This window comes from Dermacentor variabilis, chromosome 3 (assembly GCF_050947875.1).
Source record: "Dermacentor variabilis isolate Ectoservices chromosome 3, ASM5094787v1, whole genome shotgun sequence".
Lineage (NCBI taxonomy): Eukaryota > Metazoa > Arthropoda > Arachnida > Ixodida > Ixodidae > Dermacentor > Dermacentor variabilis.
This window is the reverse complement of record NC_134570.1, coordinates 54,139,843-54,164,306: the sequence shown is the minus strand read 5'-3', so window position 1 is coordinate 54,164,306 and position 24,464 is coordinate 54,139,843. Positions and strand designations below refer to the sequence as shown.

Here is a 24,464-nt window from a genome sequence, read left to right as displayed (position 1 = left end):
TTGGCTCTCTGCAAAAACCTTCGTACATTTACTGTCAATATTTATTTTGACGAGTAATAATATCATATTGCTGGTGGCGTTGATGTTGCGGCAGACGTGGTTAGCCTGGTGTACATGGCTGGCAATTGTTCTATCTGAGCATCTCTTACACTGTTAGCATGGGTGTTTCCCTAAACATTCCTCAATTGGGTGCCTCTTTGGAAGGCAATTAACACGCATTGAACTCTTTTCCTTTTTGTTCCTGTGCCTAAAGAAAACACTACGTTATGAAATCACGCGTCTAGAAGACTCCTGTAGTCGCCCGTCTAATCAGATGGCCTGTAATGTTCAGTCTTACATGCCTCGGCCTCGGGGTCCTTCCTGAGCTGGTGCGAAACGTATTAGCAAACCCGTAGCTCCCGATGAAGGTGCACTCCTAACGTTGTGTGCCAGCAAGTCTTGGTGGAGCCTGGGAAACACGTAGAAAGTTGTCTGACGTTTCGTAGCGAGAAAGACGTTCCCCGAACGTGGCTGTTAGCTCGCCTGTGTGGCGTTACCTTCCGTATGTGGCGATGTAGCGTGTTGTGCTGTACTCTTCAGAATAAAGCCGTCTCTTTCTCAACTGCGCCTTAGATCTGTACGAGAGATGAAGCAGGCAAATGTTTGTGCTCGTGCCCAGAGATATAAATGCAGATAGCGCCTGTGTAAATGAGCGCTTGAACTATCACTCGACCACATTTTTCGCCTGAGCAGCGCTGACAACGACGAAGTTAAAACCGAAGGGATATAGAACGCTTTCTTGTGGAAAGCCGGCAGAATCGTGTCGCTCGTCTCACCATTTTTCCGAACTTAACCCGGACACAGCGTCCTCCGAGAAATTCAGGCACGATTAGTAAAGTGTTTCCCGAGAAGCCTGTCGCTTTCAGTTCGTTGATGACTCTTGAACAAAGCAATGCCACGCTGCGTTTTGGCAACGTCATTGAAGACGGCACATGTCGAGAGGCCATCGACTCCGTTGTGCTCGACATGACCAGTTAGTCCTGAGCGCTAAACTTTTGACGAAATCTGGCCATACGTGGAGGAGTTGTCTTCCTTGCTCAACGTGCCAGGCTAGGTCCCTGGTTGTGCTTGTAATCCTTCCATTAACTTCGGCACGCACGATGTTAGCCACACCGGTCGATGCGATGCCAGGTTCACAGGACCTTTTCCGCGTTTGAGTACTAGCACCAGCTGGTGGTGCTAGTACTCAAACAAGCAGAACGCTTTGGAACGCTTCCATCGCGGCCATGATTTAGCAAGCGTAACTTTTAGTGAGCATTCAAACGTGTTGAATCATAAGACACGACGTACTCGACGTTGTGGAAATGCGCCACAGCGCCACAGTACGATGAGGGACGTGCAGGGAATTTCGGAGACGAACGCGTCCTGGAACGTTTCGCTTCACCGCGAGCGAGATGTTCGCGTTCAGTTTTCATAAGTCTTGCCATATGCGACGCGGCTAACGCGACGAGCATGTCGAAGCGCTTGCTGGCACGAGCGAAATGCACCTTATTCCGCCTATTTAGGTATGCGTTCGTGAAGGGATGGTTAGAGCGTCGGGCTCCTGTGCTGGGGGTACGGGCTTCCAGACCAGCCACCTAGAAAGAAGTGTGTGTGTGCGTGTGCGTGTGTGTAAAGCAGCAGAATTTCTATGAAAAGTGGAAGCGCGGTGTTTTGACGTCAGTGTGTGTCTGCGCAGTACACAGCGGTTAGATAGCTCACAAGTGCCAGAAGCAATCAAAAAGCTTCCTTTAATATGTGAACGGGCAAGTCCAACTCGACCGGACACAAACAGCTCCCCCGCCTTCTCATTTGGCTGTGACTTTCCTCAGATATCGAAATTTTCCTGACGCAGACATTACCTGCAAAAAAAGATGTCCGCATTGCGATAGCGGTCAGCGATTTGAAATACATAAATGAAATACGCATATGGGCGCTTTCCGCGAAGTAATCACTCACCTAATATCTTGCATGCATTCACGGCCGTAAGCGTCAGGTCCTAGGTTTACAGTGAGATATATATTCTTCTTTAAATATGTGGCTTAGGGGGCTGGTTATCGTTGGCTTTTACCTATGCGATCGAATTGTTTTTTGGCAACTTCTGTTGGAATAGCTTCAACGCGCGTCTTCGGCTTCGTAAGGAAAGCATTCGTTCTGGACCTTTTTCGAAGGTCACGGACTTGAAGGATCATTTTACCGCATAAAGTCGCGAATGGCGAACGGTGACAGAGAAGTCATATCTGTGGATTTTCTGTCTCTCTTGCATAGATTTCTATGGATCAAATTTTGAAAAAGGATTTCGACGCAGTAAACTTTACGATAAATGGGAGCACAAATGTAAAAGTGCAGTATGAAGATTATTACAAAAACGTGACCACATATTTGAAAGAATCCGCAAATACGTAAGTATGAAAAAAAATCGTTTTCGGTGCCTCAAGCCTTTCATATAAAACACTGCCATTGACATCTTCATGATTATTAGCGGCCTTCTACTTACCAAAGCCACACAGCCGCTATGATAGACACCACAGTGGAGACCTACCGATGAATTTTGACCACATGAGTTCTTTTACGTATAAGCTTCAAGCTTATTGCACGAGCGTACTTGCATTCCGCCCACACGAAAATGTGGCCACTACGGCTGGGAATCGACCCCTCGACCTCGTGCTGAGCAGCAGAGTGTCATAGCCCCTGATTCCGTCGGGCGCGTGTTGGGGACGTAACAGCGATGAAATATATCTTGCCTTTCCGCCCCCGCATTGCTAAGAATTCACAGGGACCGTGTTATGATGATAGCGTCATTCGGTCATACTGTTTCAAGATGTCGCTTGCCTATGGTTCGCAGTGAGTCCTAAGTGCAAAAGAATTGTCTTTACCATCTTCTTAAATGTATACAAGTACTTGGTTCAACACAGAACTTTATGCCAAGAGACGGTGCTGCCCCCTAGACTTGCTTCTTCTTCTACATCCCTTTGTGTTCCTGTTCTTTTGCTTTTTTGCATCCTTTTCGTGATTAAAATTATGGGGTGTTATGTGCCAAAACCACTTTCTGATTATGAGGCACGCCGTAGTGGAGGACTCCGGAAATTTCGACCACCTGGGGCTCTTTAACTTGCACCTAAATCTAAGCACACGGGTGTTTTCGCATTTCGCCCCCATCGAAATGCGGCCGCCGTGGCCGGGATTCGATCCCGCGACCTCGTGCTGAGCAGCCCAACACAATAGCCATTGAGCAACCACGGCGGGTTCTTTTCGTCATGTCCTTGAAGGTACTCTTATCCGAAGTGCCAAAATTTGGGCGAGTTGGCGCGCATTTATGTTGAGAAAAGTTACAAGCACCTTGAAAAGACGCAGGCAAAGGGCAGAGAAAACAGACCTTCAGCCAAACAACGGTCCTACCACCTAGACTTGCTTCTTCACCTACAGTCCCTTGGTCTTCTTGTAATTCTTCTTTTTCTTGCATTAATTTTGACAAGTCTGTGAAGATACTGCGATCAGAAGTGCCGATTTGGTAGGCATTATTATTTCGAAAATTTAAAAAAAAAACGCGAGAAGATGCAGACACAGGGCAGAGAAAACAGACCTTTCCCGGCCTGTTTTCTCTGCCCTTTCTCTGCATCTCTTCGCGCTGCTTGGAACTTTCTTAAGTGTGTCGCTGTGGCAGTTGATAGTATACAGTCCAATTGCTTAACATTTGCTCAAAGACAAATTTACGAAATGAAGGCAAAAGGAAGTAATACTTTCACCAGTCTCCACTTTGAATGCTACAAACCCTAAGTACCATTCGTGCTACGCAATTAATACGTTAAATTTAGAAAAGGCTGTCTTCAGCGTCCTTTATTGCACTGCGTCCCCTAAAACGGGGAGATAATACAGCTGCTGCAAGCAGTGCTAGCCAAGTCAAGGAGAGTCTGATAATCGCCAAGCCCTTAACGAGTCAAGGCACGCCAACTGAGAGGTGCGGGCTCCATACAGTCAATGACGTGTGGGCGCCATTGCATGATAAACCATGGGTGTTATTATCCTGACATTCGCATACCTTCTGCTGTAGTGCGTTTGGTGTGAGGCGGACGTAATTTGAAAGTGTCGGAGATTCGCACCAAAGCCGCATCGTATTGGAGCCCTATTATCGCCGATTTGCCGTATTCAGCTAATCACGTTGGTTCAGTGTCTTCTAAAATAGCGTGCAAAAGGAAAAGGCTGTGGTAATACGTAGGGGTATAGTAATACAGAAACAGTACGAGTGGGTCGCTTAAGTTTCGGGAAAGACGACAAGCTCTGCGGTCACTGCAGCTCTCAATCGCATGTTTCCGTTTTCTTCGCTTATACCTTTTAGTGATCGAGTAAGTGGTGTTGCGTTTCGCCTGCGACACGTGGTTTTGCCGGCGCAACTGCGGCGGGGCGGCGGACATTTTGGCCCGATCGTCGTCGCCGCAACACTCATCGCCAGGTGTTTCCAGGCGCGACTGCGGCGATGCGACCGCCTAGGGATCATCCTCGCATTCCAGTCATTGTGCCCGAAACAGGCGATGCCAAAGCAGGGATCTCATTCCAGTTATTGGGCCCGAAACAGGCGATGCCAAAGCAGGGATCTCGTTCCAGTCATTGTGCCCGAAACAGGCGATGCCAAAGCAGGGATCTCATTCCAGTTAATGGGCCCGACACAGGCGATGCCAAAGCAGGGATCTCGTTCCAGTCATTATGCCCGAAACAGGCGATGCCAAAGCAGGGACCATCCTCTCATTACAGTCATTGTGTCCGACCGGCAGCGCCACGACAGGGTGCTACGAGATCGTGCTCGACATGGTGCTACGGCATCGCTACGACAGTGTGCGTCACCATTAGCCCATTGTACATTCACGTGCTCGTCTTTTGAGGGGTTCCTTCTTGCCCTCAACTGCGAGAGTATAAAAACAGCTGCCCCCGGACGCCAAAAGAAGGGCTCCGATTTCTTCTGTTGAGTGAAGTGCTCTCCCGTCTCTCTACTTCGGTCAACCTGACCGCCAACTCTTTGCGATGTTAAAATAAACAAGTTGTTTCGTTGTTACCAGCCGACTCATGCTTTGCCGGGACCTTCGGATGCTTCCAGTTGTACCCCAGGCCGCCAGGCCAACGCTACCCTTGGGGCTTGCGACCCAGGTACAACCACGGGCGTCAGCGCCGAGTTCCCAACAGATCGTACCAGCAGTCCGATCCAAACATCTGGTTGGCAGCGGTGAGATCGCCTACGACTTCAAACATCTGGTTGCCAGCGGTGAGATCGCCTCCGACTTCAAACAACTGTCTGCCTGCGGTGAGATCGCCACAACGGAGGCCAGCAGCGAAGAGATGCAGTTGACGGTATGCTGAGCAGCTCAACGACGATCCGGGAGCAGTGCAACGAGCCCTGTGTGACGACTGGTTGCCTGCAGCGGAACGACTGCGCGGAATTCCTGCCTGCGAGGTTTGGTGAGTGCGGGACTTTCTTCTTCTGAGCTTTGCCAGGCTTTTTGTTAGTGTCAGAAACAGAGCTGGTAATTGTGGTTGTCGTTGCTGCCGGGTTAGTTTGCGGCAAGACAATAGTAAGCAGTAGAGAAAGCAGCATTCAGAGCAGCCATGGATTTGAAGTCGTTGCGCAAACCGAAATTATTGGAGCTTGCAAGAGAGTTGGGTCTGGATGTCTCAGACAAACTAAGAAAACCTGAACTGCTAAAGGCTATTCTTGAGTTAGAGGCTGAGGATGACGAGCTGTCGGAATGCCTTGAGACTATTGAAGAGAGGGAGACTGCAAAAAGACAGGAGCGCGAACTTAAAGAACAAAAAGAGAAAGAAAAAGAAGAGCGTGACCATCAACACGCTTTGGAAATGAAGCGTCTCGAGATAGAGATGGAACGCGCTCGTAATGGAAGTCAGGCACACGGTGCAGGAGAACGCGTATTGTTCAAAATGACTGACCTAATGCGGCCGTTTAAGCTTGGAGAGGACATTGGTTTGTTCCTGGTTAACTTTGAGCGAACGTGCGAGAAGCAGGGGTTCTCTCGGGAAACGTGGCCACAGCGCTTGCTCACTTTGTTACCCGGCGAGGCGGCCGACGTAGTCGCTCGCTTGGATAGAGAGGAGGCAGAGGATTTCGACAAAGTAAAATCGAGTCTGCTAAAAAAGTACCGGCTGTCTGCGGAGGCGTTCCGTCGGAAGTTTCGGGAAAATGAGAAAGGCAGAAGTGAGTCATATACAGAGTTTGCGTATAGGCTTATGTCGAACATGCAGGAGTGGCTCAAAGAAGAGAAAGCGTTTGGTGACCACGATAAAGTTCTGCAGTGCTTCGGGCTAGAACAGTTTTATAGTCGGTTACCGGAGAACGTGCGATACTGGGTCTTGGATAGGCCAGACGTGAGTACGGTGGCTAGAGCCGCTGAGCTAGCCGAGGAGTTTGTGACGCGTCGAGCTCGCGGAGCTAAGGACGGTCAAAAGGGTGAATTTGGCTCGAAGTTTGAGAGGCCGAAGTTCACACCCATAAGAGCAAAGGGGGACACGCGTAGTGCGGATGCGAGCGAAAGCAGTCCGACCAAACGTAAAGAGACGGCGGCAGCCAAACGCAGAAAGCGGTTCGAGATGAGGCGAGCGCGCTTGTGTTATACGTGCCAGAAGCCGGGTCACTTTTCGGCGCAGTGTCCGGAAACAACACCAAAAGTTGTGTTTTTTTCAATAGGCAGCACTGACGTGAACATGAAGCTTCTCGAGCCTTACATGCGAGACCTCCTCGTGAACGGGAAAGAGTGCCGAGTGCTTCGCGATTCCGCAGCTACGATGGATGTAGTTCACCCGTCTTATGTAGAACCCCATATGTTCACGGGCGAGTGCGCGTGGATCAAGCAAGCCGTGGAAGCTCATAGCGTGTGTCTGCCAGTAGCAAAGGTGCTTATTGAAGGACCTTTCGGAGCGCTTGAGACAGAGGCGGCAGTGTCATCTATGCTGCCACCCCAGTACCCGTACCTATTTTCAAACAGGTCCGATCACCTCCTGCGCGAGAAGGGGCTTTTGTTTGGTGAAGCTAGTGTTCAGGCCTTAACCAGGTCGAAGGTTCGGGAGCTCGCTGCAAAGGCGGTAGTTGCGGGGCCGACGTTATCAAACAACGAAAAAGGGTCAGAGGCGCAGCAAGCTGATATTCAGAGCACGCCCGAACAGAATAAAATTGAGTCTGTAGCGTTGAAGGCGCCAGATACTGGAGAGGAAAATCCCGATTCGGGAAAGTTAGAAGAGCTATCTACTGATTTGCTCATCGCGCCTACGTCAGACGGACTTGATAGGTTGCTAAAAGTCAGCCGGTCGGCTTTGATAGCCGAGCAAAAAAAGGATGGCAGCCTGGAAAACGTGCGCTGCAATGTCAAAGAAGGTATCGCCAGGAAAACTGTGCGTTTTGTGGAAAGGGGTGGAGTCCTGTACCGGAAGTATCTAGACCGCCGAGGAGTGGAGTTCGATCAGCTGGTCGTGCCTCAATGCTATCGTCAGGATCTGTTGCGCTTGTCACATGGGGGTTCGTGGTCCGGACACCTAGGAGTTAAGAAAACTAAGGACCGTCTCTTGCAAGAGTACTATTGGCCAGGGTGTTTTCGGGACGCAGACCATTTCGTGAGGACATGTGACACTTGTCAGCGGGTGGGCAAACCAGGGGACAAATCGAGGGCGCCGTTGAAATTGGTACCTATCATAACGGAGCCTTTTAGACGGCTCGTTATTGATACTGTGGGACCTCTGCCGGTAACAGCCACGGGGTACAGACACATTTTGACTGTGATCTGCCCAGCGACAAAGTTCCCTGAAGCAGTGCCGCTTAAAGAACTCAGCTCAGTTGAGATAGTCAATGCACTACTGTCCATATTTGCGCGAGTTGGTTTTCCTGCAGAAATCCAATCAGATCAGGGCACAGTGTTTACTAGCGCTTTGACGACAACTTTTCTCGAAAGGTGTGGGGTAAAGCTGTTACACAGCTCAGTGTACCACCCACAGTCGAATTCCGTTGAGAAGCTCCACTCCGTCATGAAGCGCGTGTTGAGAGCCTTGTGTTTTGAACATCAAACTGACTGGGAGCTGTGTCTGCCTGGGGTGATGTTTGCTTTAAGGACCGCGCCGCATGCGGCTACGGGGTTTTCGCCAGCTGAACTGGTGTACGGTCGCTCGCTTCGATCTCCGCTTCGCATGCTTCGAGAATCGTGGGAAGGTAGGGGCGACGACCCAGTCGTGGTGGAGTACGTACTTAAGCTCCTCGAACGCTTAAGAAGGGCACAGGAGTTGTCAGGTGAAGCAATGACAAAGGCCCAGCAGAGGGCCAAGGTTTATTATGATCGGACAGCCAGGGCCCGTCGTTTTGAGGTTGGCGATGAGGTCATGATATTGCGCACATCGCTAAACAACAAACTAGACGTGCAGTGGGAGGGCCCAGCACGAATTGTTCAGAAACTGTCGGACGTTAACTACGTGGTAAGTCTGCCAGGAAAGCGGAAAGCACAGCAAGTTTACCACTGTAATCTGCTCAAACCTTATAGACAACGGGAAGCAGTGGTGTGCATGATGATAAACGTTCCTGAAGAGCTTCCAGTCGAGCTTCCGGGACTAGGCTCAGTGACGAACAGGGAAGACACCGGTCAAGTCATTAGTGACCTTATCAGTAAAGCACCGCTGTCGCCCGAGCAGAAAACCGAACTACACCAGCTATTACAAGAGTTTCAAGGTCTGTTCTCTGAGAGGCCTGGTAGGACTTCTGTACTTACTCATGATATAGAACTTACCTCCACAGAGCCAGTACGATCCAAGGCGTATCGGGTGTCACCCCGCCAGAGCGATATTATGGAGGCTGAGGTAAAGAAAATGCTACAGCTCGGTGTTATTGAGGCAGGTGAGAGTGATTATACCTCCCCTTTGATTTTAGTTGAGGTACCGGGCAAGGAACCTCGTCCTTGCGTCGACTACCGCAGGCTTAATTCCATCACTAAGGATCAAATTTATCCGATCCCTAACATCGAGGAGCGCCTTGAGAAAGTTAGTAGCGCTCAGTTTATTTCCACCCTAGATCTTGTCAGGGGTTATTGGCAGGTTCCACTTACAGAAGAGGCTAGTAGGTATGCGGCGTTCATTTCACCAATGGGAACATTCCGTCCTAAAGTGTTGAGTTTTGGTTTGAAGAACGCGCCATACTGTTTTTCAAGTCTCATGGATAAAGTGTTGCGGGGACAGCAAGAATTCGCTTTACCGTATCTAGACGACGTAGCGATATTCTCCGCATCCTGGTCTGAGCATATGACACACTTGCGGGCAGTGCTAACCCGCCTGCGCGAAGCAGGCTTGACAGTAAAGGCTCCTAAGTGCCAGTTAGCACAGGCCGAGGTTGTCTACCTCGGTCACGTGATTGGTCAGGGTCGTCGCCGCCCCTCTGAAATAAAAGTGGCCGCTGTGCGAGACTTTCCGCAACCGCGCACCAAGACCGATATTCGGTCGTTCTTGGGTGTCGCCGGCTACTATCAGAGGTACATCCCTAGGTACTCTGATATCGCGGCTCCCCTGACGGATGCTCTAAGAAAGACAGAGCCTCAAACAGTCGTCTGGGACGAGACCAAGGAAAGAGCTTTTAGCGCCCTAAAGAGTGCCCTAACAAGCCAGCCTGTGCTACGATCGCCAGACTATACAAAAGGGTTCATTGTTCAGTGCGATGCTAGTGAGCGAGGCATGGGCGTTGTACTGTGCCAACGGGAAAATGGAGAAGTAGAACACCCCGTCCTGTATGCTAGTCGTAAGCTGTCCAGTCGTGAGCAGGCGTATAGCGCCACCGAGAAAGAGTGTGCGTGTCTCGTGTGGGCCGTTCAGAAATTGTCATGCTATCTAGCCGGCTCGAGGTTTATCATTGAGACGGATCACTGCCCTCTCCAATGGCTGCAGACCATCTCTCCCAAAAATGGCCGCCTCCTGCGCTGGAGCCTCGCTTTACAACAATATTCCTTTGAGGTGCGTTACAAAAAGGGGAGTCTCAACGGCAACGCCGATGGCTTAAGTCGAAGCCCCTAACGTAGGAATCAGCCTCAAAATTGTTTGTTACTGATGTTTTTCTTCCTGAGGCAGGATTTTTTTTTAACATATTGCTTTTGTTTAGTGTTTCAAAGTGATGATATGCTTTCTAGTGCAATTTTTCAATTTGTGGACGCGTTCTGAGTGATGCTAGACTACTGTAAGGAACTAGGCAGTGGTATAAAAAGGGGAAAGAGCCTGGCAGGGCTTAGTGAGGGTTGTGCCGTGCTTGCTGACTGAGCGGTTGAGTTTCAGCGTAGTTCTAACGCTTGCCGGGAACGAGAACAAAAATGTGAACTCTCCCGAAGTCACTTTGCAGTGTCCCGTGCGAACCTGAACAAGAGAACGAGGCCTTCTCTGTGCGCTGCGCTCAAGAAACGTCGACGCCCGACTTCGATTATGAGCATCATCGAGCGACATCCCTCCGGACAGCGGATGCAGTCCCCTGTCCATCGGGATCTCCTTCCCCCGGCGGGGCGGTCTGTTGCGTTTCGCCTGCGACACGTGGTTTTGCCGGCGCAACTGCGGCGGGGCGGCGGACATTTTGGCCCGATCGTCGTCGCCGCAACACTCATCGCCAGGTGTTTCCAGGCGCGACTGCGGCGATGCGACCGCCTAGGGATCATCCTCGCATTCCAGTCATTGTGCCCGAAACAGGCGATGCCAAAGCAGGGATCTCATTCCAGTTATTGGGCCCGAAACAGGCGATGCCAAAGCAGGGATCTCGTTCCAGTCATTGTGCCCGAAACAGGCGATGCCAAAGCAGGGATCTCATTCCAGTTATTGGGCCCGAAACAGGCGATGCCAAAGCAGGGATCTCGTTCCAGTCATTATGCCCGAAACAGGCGATGCCAAAGCAGGGACCATCCTCTCATTACAGTCATTGTGTCCGACCGGCAGCGCCACGACAGGGTGCTACGAGATCGTGCTCGACATGGTGCTACGGCATCGCTACGACAGTGTGCGTCACCATTAGCCCATTGTACATTCACGTGCTCGTCTTTTGAGGGGTTCCTTCTTGCCCTCAACTGCGAGAGTATAAAAACAGCTGCCCCCGGACGCCAAAAGAAGGGCTCCGATTTCTTCTGTTGAGTGAAGTGCTCTCCCGTCTCTCTACTTCGGTCAACCTGACCGCCAACTCTTTGCGATGTTAAAATAAACAAGTTGTTTCGTTGTTACCAGCCGACTCATGCTTTGCCGGGACCTTCGGATGCTTCCAGTTGTACCCCAGGCCGCCAGGCCAACGCTACCCTTGGGGCTTGCGACCCAGGTACAACCACGGGCGTCAGCGCCGAGTTCCCAACAGATCGTACCAGCAGTCCGATCCAAACAGTGGTGATGAAAGATGTATGCTGTGAGAAAAAGGACATCATTTTATGTAGATTGATCAGACTTGCCCGTAATTACATTACTTGTAATCACCTACATTTTTGGTAGTCTTGTAACTGATGGATAATTCTTTTTACTCGGTAAAGCTCACGGTTATTTAATTATATTTATGTAATCAGTTGTCTGTAACCAGTTACTTTATTGACGAAGCAAGCTGTAATAGGCGACGCAGCTTTGAACACTCTAATTTTGCGGCAGCTACAGTAGAACGGCCGCTGCTGGCGTCAATTACAATTCGTCGGTTTAAGTGTAAATAACTATAGAGGGAAGAGCGCTCCAGCAAGAGCTGCATCAGATGACGTATAGATAGAACCGGCACTGCTATAGCTGGATATAGATGGCCACTTGGGCGTTATAATGCTAGGAAAGTAGCTACAGACGATCTTTTTCACTTCTTTATTTGCCCTACAGAGCGCCTTCTCCGTCTGCAAGCAAAACAGAAGTGCTGCACTCCGCACGAAACACAAACACGAGCTTTTGAGGCATTGAGAAACCGCAATCCCGTGCACCTCAAGCTGATCGTACGTTGCAACACCACCCTTTCTTTCTGCGCACACATCGAGCGAGTTATCAGCGTCGTTGATGGTGTCTTCACAAGAAACGAGGGAAAATGACTTGCGAAAAATTCCGAAAAGCAATTTTTAAGCAAGATAAACAACGTTGAAAAGATGCAGAGAACCTACTGAAATGGCCAGGCCAGATTGTTCAATTTACTGCATTTGTGAAAAGTTAATGAATCAAAAGTAAACATCCGACAGATTCGTGCCTGGTAGGAGATAACTTTATAAAAGAGAAGTAAAGACTCCAACGAGAATTTATTTTAGAGACCCGACGTCCCTTTGCCGGACCGCTTCCTTCTTCAGTGATGAGACGTCTGCGCGCCTGTCAAAGCGCCAAAAACGCATATAGGTACTGCTACGCATCACGCCATCTCACCTCTGAAAAAGGAGCCGATGGGGCTCCGAAGTGTCGGGTCTTAAAATAAGTTTTAGTAGGAGTTGTTTCTTCTTTTTATGTCAGTTAAGGTTTGAGAGGAAAGGTTCATCAGGCAATCAATCCGTTACTTTTAGTAATTGCTCAGTTATATTCGTGGGGCCGCAATTGGTTACGGTATTCAATTACACTTTTGAAAACCGTAATTCCAATTGTAATAGTTTAGTTCTTTTTTTCTGGAACGTGTATAATTTTGAGACTAAAGTGGTGTCCGCATCGCACACCTCCTCAGCTTCCCGAGGAGTGCAGAAACAGATCGCGGAGGCCAGCCTTCTGCGTGCTGCAAGCGACAGATTTCGAAAGCCCGAGATACTTCATGGTCGGCATACCTTAGACACCACCTAGGATTACACGGCTTTGGCTATGCTTTAGGCCAAGCCAAATTCGAAACTGCAATCGCGTGGTGGGCAAAGCACCGATTAGGAAACTGACATAGATGCCTGATATTTCTCGAGGTAATATTCCACGAAATTGTATCCTTCAATCCAACCACACCATGCGTGATCTGTCGCGCTGCCTGCGCACTTGCGACGTTGCCGCATGCAGTCGTACATTCGCCCTGCTGGCCCAATACTTCAACAACCTTTGCCCGCGTATCGTCTACTTTTTGTTAATTATACACTATAAAAGAAACACCCCATCTAATCATATATAGACAGCTGTCGACTGCACCGCCTGCCTTTGTGCGCAGCTCTCGCTCACCCTTGTGCATGTCTTTATTTTTTTTTTGTACAGCCAATCACATAAGAACCTATATGTTTGAGCTTGACGTTAGATAAAGTCATTTTAGAGATGGTGGAGTTGGAAGCACATAATTTCAAAGACCAATGTGGCAGGTGATGACGTTTGTGGGCGCCTGCAAGCCAGGCAAGAAAGACTCGACCGCAGCTACTGCTGGGAAACGTGTCGAAGATGGCGCATTACGAAGGACTACACGAGGAGCAATAAACCTCCTAAATGCTCTTGTGTCACGCTTGTTACCCACAGGATTGCTATTTACGTAGGGTGACTAAGCATGAACAATCCATTACAGTGTAGAAATAGCCTCTCACGCGTGCTTTGATGAATTCTTCTGATGTATAGCCTACAGTATATAAGTGTGATATGAAACTATACTTATACAACACATCTGTTTATTTTGCTTTTACAGAACTGTACTGAAAAATTACATAGGCTGGGTAAAAGTCAGAGGCATGGCTGAAGCGCAAGCAACTCGTCTTCACGCATACTTGTTAGAATACAGAAACAAGACAGCTATATCTCCGATGCTTGTAGAAAAGGAGGACAATAAGACGCTTTGCATGCGTCAGCTGCTCCAGCGTAATGTCATGTACACGGCAGCAGCACATTTTTACAGTAAGAATAAGTTTGACAACGACTCAAAGGCAGAAGTGAGTATGAGAGCTGACGAAGCCTTCAAACACTGTCATTATAACCTCATAATCCTCTCATTCTTGACAGGTAATGAAGATAATGAACTATGTGAATATCACGTTTCAGTACATAATTAAAAATAACACCTGGATGTCGGAAACAACCAAAACGGCAATGCTCAAACGGGTAAGAGTCATGTATGGTCATTTAAAATCCGCACGTACATGTAGATTCCGTACATGCTCAAACGGGTAAGAGCCATGTATGGTCATTTAAAAGCCTTACGTACATGTAGATTTCGTGACACCTGCTGTTTCACGGTACGATGAACTTGTCGTCATCACGTGTCACCACAATCTTTCCGTGTACTATATTCTAAGACATATGGCTTTTGCCAACCTTGCGGACTCTGAAGAACTTATTGGCGCAGCTCTGCTGATCACTTTGTTCGAACAGGTTTATCAGCCGTAACAATTTTGACAGAAAAAAAAAACAACGTGCTTTGGCAATGTTCAGGCAAAACGCTTTAAATGGCGGGCGCTGAGAAGGATATATGTGCAGGGCGAATGTTACAGATGCGCTGTTTAAATTTTCTGCGTAAACGTTTTCAAGCACAAGTTATAAGCAATAGTGGCCGTTGTGTACGTGGGATACAATGTAGGAAACTAGTACGCATAGGAAACCAGGGCTGGCCAGGTGGCACTACGACAATTTGATTGCCCTACTAAAATATGCTGAGTCCGTCCGATAGGAACTTCAATGAAATCGCATGATATCTTGAACGATGAACGGCGCGCCCATATATCAACGCTTGATATACAATTGCCGGCCATTGTCCGTAGTAGTTGGCTTTCTGTGGAGCGCACGCGCTCGCACGTTCTATAGTTCTATAGTCTGGTTAGGCGTCTAGTCTTGTGTGCAAGTGCACTGCACGCGCGAACTCAAAAGCGTCTTGCCTAAAAGTGGAGAGTCCCGATTATGGAAAGTTGATGGTGTTTTCTAAGAAGAAAAGAGCGCCAACGTGAAATACGTACTGACGTCGAGTCCACGTGCCCCTTAGACAAGTACGCGGCGATTCCTTACGAAGGTGCATTTTTTCTTTAGTTTCCCGTGAAATAGTTCTTTATTTGTGAGTCGCCAATACGATAGGATGTGCTGATGTATTTCATCTTTGGGTCTAGAAGTGGCGCTCATTTGAGAAATCACATAAGGCTTTTCTTGGGGAGACTAAACAGATCTTATGCATGGTGCCTTATAAGTAAATATGTAACGTTTTCCTGTATTAGCTTGACAGCAGCACTTTACTTCAGAATATACAGAACGTTTTCTTGGTGGCCAGACTATACTATTTTATCGTAGTACCTTGTGAGTACACTGGTAAGGTGTAATTGCTCGTGGTAACTTCACCAAAATTTGTATTCTTGTTTAAAACAACTATGGTTTATACGTTGACCCAGTTCAGCGAGGCTTTTATACGCAATTGATACGCCTACGCCTGATAAGCACACGGTAGAAGCTGAAAAGCGAATTGAACATCAAGTTTCCATCAAGTAGTCCCTTGATACACAATAGGTACTGAAAATAAATATTTTTCGAGAGATATCTGGGTACTCTAATGGCGATACCACCAACATGCCATCAGACAAACATAAATTTTCATAAGGGAAAGAGGAGATATAGAGTCCGCGTTTAGGTAGTGAACCTGAAAAACAAATTGCTTGTTGGCCTTCGAGCTCGGAGTGTCTTAAGGGCCCTAAAAGGCAGAAAAGGCTTTTTTGCCGTTAAAGTTGTCACCCACACACTGCACAACAAGGGAGGGATAGAGAAAACGAACAGGCTTTAGAGGAAAGCGGAAAAAAGAAAACATTACAAAGAAAATTGATATCTTCAGTGGTGAACACTTCATTCCGACTAGTCATCTTGATTTCATTGTTGGCTTTTAATACTACGAAAGACACAGCGACAAAGAGATTTAAGTCGAGCTGTTGGAAGTGTACGGTGATGGTCGCCGTATATTGCCATCAGCTAGGCATAGATAACGGCAGCATTGCGTTGATTCATAGTCAAATGCTGAGATTTATGGCACCGATAACACGAACTTTATGAACGCCTCTCGTAGATCAGTGCACCGCTAGAAAGCAGCAGCGCTAATTAAGGACAACAAGAACAACAACAACATACACGCGGCACCCATCTTATCATCAGTGTCAACGCTGACGTAAATAGCATTGAATAAATGTAGTCGCATACCGCACTGACACCTCCAAAACGCTTCATTGATGAGTAGCGTGGCCAACTCGCGAACGCACGAAGTCGGGACGAAGGTTATGAAGCGTTGTACCGGGATCCTCAACAGCGCCGAAAATCCAGGGGCAGGCAGAAACGACAACACACTCCGCATCGTCGTCTCTATGCCTGTCGCCTTCTTTTTAACGCTATTGAGATTCCCAGTATGAGAGACCAACTTGCTCGGGTCAGTGCCTTGGTAGGCACTGATTCGGGCACCCTGTCAGTGCCACGAGCCGCCAGTCTGCACGTGCAGCAAAGACGAACAAATAATCAAGAAAGTTGCTGACTTACTATGGCTACCACAACGGACAACGGTACTGCGAATGGCCAGGTTCTACAGCAGAACTGGAACTATGACAGAAACGAAACCACCTTTACGTTTATCAGAGAGCAATAGCACGCAAAAAAATAATAAAGAATGCGCAAATAAGCTTTCAGACATTACAATAAGAAAATCTGGTCTACTTAACCTTAATTATAATTTTAAAAGAGTCGGAACATTTGGCCGTCCCGACTAGATCAAATCGGTACAAGCGCCATTTACTCAAAAGTCGGGACTGCCCCACTAAATTCGGGACGGTTGGACGGTGTATGCAGTTGGGCTTTTCTAATGAATAAGACTCGCATTATTTTTTGGCTCGCTTAGGAATGTCTTCCGCCATAAACGGCGACAACATTGTCCGTTGATGTCCAGCTTAATTATTTATACTTTGCTTGCAGCTGAATGAAAGCAATCTTGTGATTGGATATCCTGACTGGCTGCTGAATGAGACCACCATTAATGACCTGTACCAATTTGTAAGTTGTGTGAAGTTTACATATTTCCTAAACACATAACCGGCACAAACGTAAGGATCAGCCTAATCTGCTAATAACTACCACAGTAATTGTTTTAGCTCTCAGGAATTAGGTTTGGCATTGTGTTAGTTGCGACAGTATATCGATATGTGCATATAGGTACATGAGTGAACTACGCGGTAAACTCAGCGTGTTACCAGCTTTGTTCTCCATCCGCTGTTATACAGTGGCGATGGCGTCGTAGAGAAGTGTAAATGCGCCGAATTTCACATGTGGACCTCTCTGTACATCTTGCGGCTCTTCGGTGAAGTCATAGGTGCATTATCGGTTGTCCAGGGAGCTGATGTAATTGTGTACTGGGTGTGCAAAAAGTAACTCTGCCGTGGGAATGGTGGCCTTAAAATTTAAAGCTCTACTTACGGCAAAGCAGTGATCACCACAGGAGATACTGAAAATGTTCGCCACCAGCTCGAATACATCGCTGCACACGATGTTGCTTCTTAATTAAGACTCGTTGGAGACTTGCTGAAAGTTATCTCTGTGACGTGCTGAGTAATGGTTGTCTGTGACTACTGCAGTGTGTTAAGATTGTTGCCGTACACCCGTTCTTTGAGTGCACCCCGCAGACTTTATCAGACGAACTGCAGGTCTTGCACTACCACATCGCACGTGAAACTGCGATTTCAATCAGAATTATCATCGCGCTTACTTTTTTTTTCTCACTGCGCAGTTACTTCTCGGACACCCTGCCTTCATTTGTCTTAGTTGCGTTTTGGTGCAAAACCTGCTCACGCTGGGTTAATTAACTCTGTGGCCCGCTCATCCAAAGAGATTAACACGATGTGCCTGGGCGGAGTAATTACTGGCACGTCATTGCAAGGTTGATCCGCTCACACATATTGCCAACCTCCTCCCGTTCATGTATCTGTTCTTACCTTAATGGTTGGCTGTTCTTCATGTATCTGTTCATATCTGTTCTTTTTTTGTCGTTTAACTGCTCCTTTTTCTTCTGCACAGCAGCACATATCTTACCTAGCTTATTGCGCGCAGTGAAAGCAACGTTAACATATCTACTTGCAACTTTTTGAATGAATGTACGGAATCTTCTGCAATAGGGAAGAATTCGATTCCGCTGCTACCTCAGTAAGTGAGCAATATAAACTTTATGGAAGAGGATTAAGGTTTACCAAGGAATTTCCTCAGCGACGCGTATTTCAGTTTCTTGACATTTTCTTGGCCATCGAACAAAATCACTTTTGTTGGCAGTACTCACCAAGATCTTCGAAGCCGTGGCTAAACTTTCAATCCAAACATTCCAAAATAGTAAAAAACGGAATTGCCATGTTGTGCCTTAAGTCTTCTCTCACAAGATCCTGCCTGCACAAAATGAGCACCAGTTTTAATGCGCAGGTCCGGCGCCTATTAGAAGCAGGTTATCTTAGTGTAGCAGTGGCCACTGTGGCTGAACGCCTAAAGAAGTTGGTTTCAAGGGGGACGGACGTGATTACAGAAAGCAGTAATAGCAAAAAAAGAGGAGTGGCTATTCCGTGCATTCATTCAGTGTCGCACAGGCTTAAAAAAGTTGCAACTAGATATGTTAATGTTGAATTCACTGCTCCCAATAAGCTAGGTAAGATATGCGCTGCCATGCAGAGGAAAAAGGAGCAGGTAAAAGGCAAAAAAAGAACAGATATTTGTCCAGTGAAGCACAATAAGAAGAAAAGGTTTACTGACTGTCGTTTGGGTGTAGTTTATAAAATTCCCCTTAGCTGTGACCAGTTCTACGTAGGGCAAACGGGGCGGTGTATCAATCAAAGGCTAATGGAGCATAAAAAGTCGTTAACCGGTGGATCGCCTTCTAATCTTTCCCTACATTGCCAAGATTGTAACTGCACGCCAGAGTTAGATGAACGCGTGATATTGTACAGGCATAAGAATGAAGATACGTGTCTTATGGTACAGGCATAGCATATCTATAACGGTGGAAGTGCGTGCGTGAGTCAGCCTTCGATTACCTTACATAAGGAAGAGATTAAGTGGCTTAACAGTTATCTCTCACGTAGACCGACATATGTACCCTACTGACACGTGGTGATACCATTCCTGAGCTTGCGCAGATGAGTTTTGTGCCTTCTTTCTTTTTTCGCCTCAGTGCTTACTTCAGTTGATAGTCGGCGTTCGTGTTGTCCACTTCCCTACTCTCGTGTCCTATCTGCACGCCTCACCTCTTTTTTGCATAATGAATCCTTACCAACTAGCCCAGCTTTCTGTCGTTCTAAGCGCATTTGGGCTGGTCGTTTCATGACTTGAGCGGAAACAGCCTGAGAAAAGGATAGAGCTGCTGTCTGTCCTTTTCGCATGTCCCGTTATTTTTACGCTGCTTCCGCTCAACTTCCAAGCAGCAGCCCTATTTATTAGGCTTTTTGCCGCACGTTGGTTGACACACGATCTGTTGGTGTGAGGACAAGCATGCGAAGCGTCCCTTCTGTGTCAGTTGTGGCTGGGAGTTGCCTTCACGAAAGCTTGCTTACTCAGCACTATTTGAATGGCTCATAGCCCTACATGTGAAGTTTGCGGATGCGAGGAGAACATTGACCACTTATTGTGCCATTGTCCTCAATTTCCAGCACAAACAGAATACTTGTCCAACACATTGATGAAATTAGATGATCGTCCTCTGAGTGAACAGACAGTACTAGAGCACCGTCCCCACCGATCGTCGGCTCAGAAGGCAGTGAAGGCATTTTTGTGCTTTCTCAGAACGTCTGATTTCCGCGAGCGGCTTTAACTCAAGTGCTGTCCGTGCACGTCTCTACACCTTCTTTCGCCCTTCTCTCTCTTCCTCTTCTCCCTTCCCCCAGCGTAGAGTAGCCAACCAGGCTGTTGACTGGTTATCATCCCTGTCTTCCTATATTCCCCTCTCTCTTTCTCTCTCTCTCTCTCTCTTGCCGAAAGTGCTCCTTAACGCATGTCTCGATCTGAAGCGAACTGAGCTATAGGCCTGCACTGCCTACACACAAATCGCTTGGATTTAAATGTGACTTCGGCTAGCTACCTATCGCACAATGGCAATTACGATATACAGATGTGCTGCATGACGCGCTTTTGGTTTTGTTTTTTCTCGTGATGTGGTTGGAGCAGTTTTAAGGGAGATTTATGATGAGGCCCGTACAAACATGAGGATTGCTCCGAATTCGAAAATCTCCCGGACAAATGGGGAGACTTGTCAACTATGCATTTCTCTCGGCTCGCCCTGAGCATGCCTGCCCTCGCACCAACAGATCGCATGACAACCAACGTGCGGTACCCGGCCAGCTTACTATCGTCGCCCTTGGAATTCAGTCGAGAGAGCATGGCGGAGTCGCCGGGCACTGCGAAAATGGGCATTAAATGTCTATATATTTGCTATCGCAAACAAATTATTGATAAATTGGTTGATCCGACGAAAATCCGTTAGCATTAACCATTCGCCAGCTTTATGTAGCCAGCAGGGCGCCTGAAGAACGCCACGAGGCTCCTTAACGGCTCATACGCATGTCACGTTTTCGCCTAATGCTTCGCGTTGTGTTCAGCGTCAATCGCGTACGTTCAGTTTCGTACATCTTCTTGATTTTGTCCTTCGGCGACGTTCCTCAGCATAACTTTCCATACCACTCGTTGACAGCACTGCCTCCATTTTGAACTGTCGTCACAAGCACCTTCACAAGACACGTCTGAACCTGTCGAACGCCACTAGAAGGGAGAGATAGTGATTCTAGACAAGAAGAGGTGCTTTCTTCTGCAACCCTTTAGGGAGCACGTCTCATATTAGACGTGCTCACGTCTTTCCTGCTCACGTCTGAAATCTGGAAAGCACGACGAAGAGTTTTTGATATAGCGCTGTTCTTTCTAGCTCCGGTTTATTTCTGTGCAAATCTAAGTTCATCCGCTGGTCCTCGCTCCCTGCTCGGTCGTGATGGAAGTGGACGACCCCGCACGTCTGCCGGCGACGGCGGCGTCAGCGGCGGCCACCTACAGGAAGCGGATCGGTCAGCAGAGCGACAGCGACAGCGAGGACACCCATATTCACTCTCTCAGCAGTGAGGACATTTCCGATGACGGCTTCCAGCTTGTGCAGAGCCGCAGAGCGAAGCGAAGGAACACCAGGACGTCCTCATCGTCAAGCACGCAAACAGTAAGACACACGCAGAGGCCGGACGCCAATACCATCATATTTGCGCCTGTGCTTACCACCGTCAACATGAAGCTGCTTAACATGCAATCTGTGTCGATGTCACTGGAAGGCCTGGTGCCAAACGAAATATCGGACATTCGAGTGAACACCCGAAAAAATCTTCTGGCGGTTGATGTCCAGCATGCGGCTGCTACGACCACTCTACGCAGCGTAACGGACCTCGATGGCATTCAGGTGCGCTGTTACATCCCTCTGGGATCTGACGTAGTCACCGGCGTTATCTACGACGTAAACGACGCCATCCTTAATAACGACTTGCCGATTCTTATCAAGCCAGCTAATGATGAGGTCATCGTTGATGTTAAGCGGCTAAGCAAGCCACGCTGCATGAAAATTGCATTCACGGGTAAATATATACCCTCGCATGTTAAGGTGGGACACTTCAGACATGCAGTGCGGCCTTTCATTGTGAAGCCGCTTAAGTGCCGCACATGCATGAAATTGGGACACGTGAGCAGCGTCTGCGAAAATGCCCCCGCGGCGCGGAGCCCCACGCTGCAGATAAACGTGGCGCGACTGTAATGAAATCTTCATACTGCGGAGGGTGACATGAAGCTTCGTCAAAAAAAATGCCCACATATCAAGAAGGAAATGGCCATCTTGAAAGAGATGGCGAGAGATCGTTCATCGCATCGCGAAGCAGCCGATAAAGTCAGGAAGCGACGTTCCCGTCGCCGGCGCTCCTCAAGGAAGGCTGCTGCCTCTGCGAGGCGCATGTCACTTCCTACAACACCACCTCTTCCTCTGTCGCCCAGGCCAGACACTGTGAATAGGACCGCGAAGAACAAGGCCACTGAGAAGACCACATCTGCAGAATCTTGGCCGGCTCTACCGAAACAACAGCATCCACCAACAGACTCACAAGAAACTTTTGCTGGTCAACCCCCGCCGTCTACTGTCGGTGATTTGTGCGACCAAGACAGGCAGGTGGCTGTCTTGGTCGCACAAATCACCGACAGTAGACGGCGGGGGTTGACCAGCAAAAGTTTCTTGTGAGTCTGTTGGTGGATGCTGTTGTTTCGGTAGAGCCGGCCAAGATTCTGCAGATGTGGTCTTCTCAGTGGCCTTGTTCTTCGCGGTCCTATTCACAGTGTCTGGCCTGGGCGACAGAGGAAGAGGTGGTGTTGTAGGAAGTGACATGCGCCTCGCAGAGGCAGCAGCCTTCCTTGAGGAGCGCCGGCGACGGGAACGTCGCTTCCTGACTTTATCGGCTGCTTCGCGATGCGATGAACGATCTCTCGCCATCTCTTTCAAGATGGCCATTTCCTTCTTGATATGTGGGCATCAATCGCTAATTAATACAATGCGCATTATACTGAACAAGCTGCAAACACCAGCAGCTCGAAGTGCTCTGCAAATACTGGATGCACTAAATCCAGTGCTTGCTAGCATCTTTTAAGCATCATAGCTCGACCGATGGTCCCCTTCGGCACTTAAGGTAAAGGTGCGTCGATCTTTCAGTGGAATACCAGGGGTCTCCGGACCCGTATAGCAGACTTTCGTCAATTCATTTTTGAAAATCGCTTCTTCATACTGGTCATTTGCGAACCAAATACATCAACTCCACTCAGACTGTCCGGTTACGAATATTTCGTCTCGTCCACATGCGCTGCGAGCACGAAAGTAATCATCTACATCCGCACGGACTTTACATATGTCGCTAACGCGGTAGAGCCTCATGACGACAACCAATATGTCTGCTTGAATGGCCAAAAGAAGGATGTGTCATTTACTGTAATTGGAGCCTAAATATCCTCAGGGGGTCACTTCGACGGCGAACGACTTCAGAAAATATTGCTAATGAACAATGCCCCTCGGTTATCACAGGTGAACAAGCCCCTCGGTTATCAGAGGTGACTTCAACGCGCAACACCAGCTATGGGGAAGCACTAAAACTGACTCCAAAGGCAGGAGTCTTGCCCCCTTTGCTGCCGACCATGATTTGTGCTGTGTGAATGACGGCAGCCCTACATTTCTGCGAGGCATCCAGTAGCTGCTTGGACTTAACTTTGGTGTCACGGCGCATTGCCTCGAGCGTCCAGTGGTTTACGGACATAGAAAGACATGGAAGCGACCATATTCCAACATATATAAAGATTACAGGAGTTGAGCAACGCTCTTCTACTGTCTTGCGTACAGTTGATTCGTCAAAGTTTAGAAAGGATATGAATGACGCTTGTCGGAAAGGCCTCTCACACACTATCACAGATGCAATCGCAGAGGCATTGAAAACATCAATCAGCTCGCTTACAAAATCAGCAAGGCGAACAGACTTGGACACGGAACTGCAGAGGCTGCGTGCGGCACGCCGACAGACGGAGAGGAGGTATCTGCGCACGAAGTCCGACTTGGATATGAGGGCTTCACGACGCATACAAAAGCAAGTCCAGCGTCTTATAGATACATGTGAGGACAAGCGATGGAAAACTTTCTGTCAGTCGCTTGACCTCAGAGAAAATCACTCTCGCACATATGGAGAATGGTTAGGGGTCTTCGCTCATTTCCACATGAAAGGAAGCCCTTTGCTGCTCTGGCTCTCTACCAACTCCGTTCGGAATTTCAAGTGGCTGAAGAGTTCTGTGCACGGGTTGCTGGGTCCATGGCCATCACTGCCGACGCATTACTGACGCATGTGGACAAAGTGCATGTGACGAGTGCAGATAGCTTCGTATGCGCTGTGCTTTCGGTGATTAGTTCGCGTTGAGGCGAGAGACGGTCCATTCGCTTGCTGACGCTGCCGCGTTTCCTCGCTCCAGCGTTTTGACAGCGACTTTCCGTGGTCTTCTAGGGAGAAACGTTCATGTTTACCTGTGCGCGCGTGACACCGTGCTTGTTAATTTAGTTAGTAAGAGAATGTTTACAACTTTTTGCGGCCGATAACTCTACCATCCTTACTTTGTAGAACTGTCTACTAATTTGGTATCGCAATAGATGCCCCTTTCAGGAGAAACGGCGAAATAATTTTTTAAAGCCTGTAGTGGTCATTCTGAGACTTCCGTTACTTCGGCTGTATGCTACATACTGTCTTTGGTATCGGCCCACTTGTTATGGCACTCGCTTGCCAAGGTCACCCCTTGAGAATGGTGGCGTGACCACACACGTATGATGACGACGCAGTGCCGCCGATGAAGTGACATAGACGGAACGATCACGGCGGTATCAAGGCAGCCTCACGACAATAAGATGACGATTCTGAAATTATGATCGTGGTATAACCCCGACAGCGTGACAACGACGGCGTGGGAAGAATGATATGACGACGAAGCTAGAATTACTACCATGGCAGGACTACGACGGATTGAGGATGGTATGTACGACAACGGATACGTGGCAG

General features: G+C 48.3%; 1 protein-coding gene across 2 annotated transcripts in view; it reads left to right on the top strand.

Moving 5' to 3' along the window:
* Positions 1-24,464, top strand: part of LOC142575619 (neprilysin-2-like) — a 63,643-nt gene that overhangs the window by 29,359 nt on the left and 9,820 nt on the right. For both annotated transcript variants that reach the window (XM_075685126.1, XM_075685125.1), the window contains 4 exons: positions 2,287-2,420; positions 13,586-13,826; positions 13,897-13,995; positions 16,819-16,896. In XM_075685126.1, coding sequence (XP_075541241.1) covers positions 2,287-2,420; positions 13,586-13,826; positions 13,897-13,995; positions 16,819-16,896 — 552 coding nt within the window. The remainder of the gene's footprint in view (positions 1-2,286; positions 2,421-13,585; positions 13,827-13,896; positions 13,996-16,818; positions 16,897-24,464) is intronic.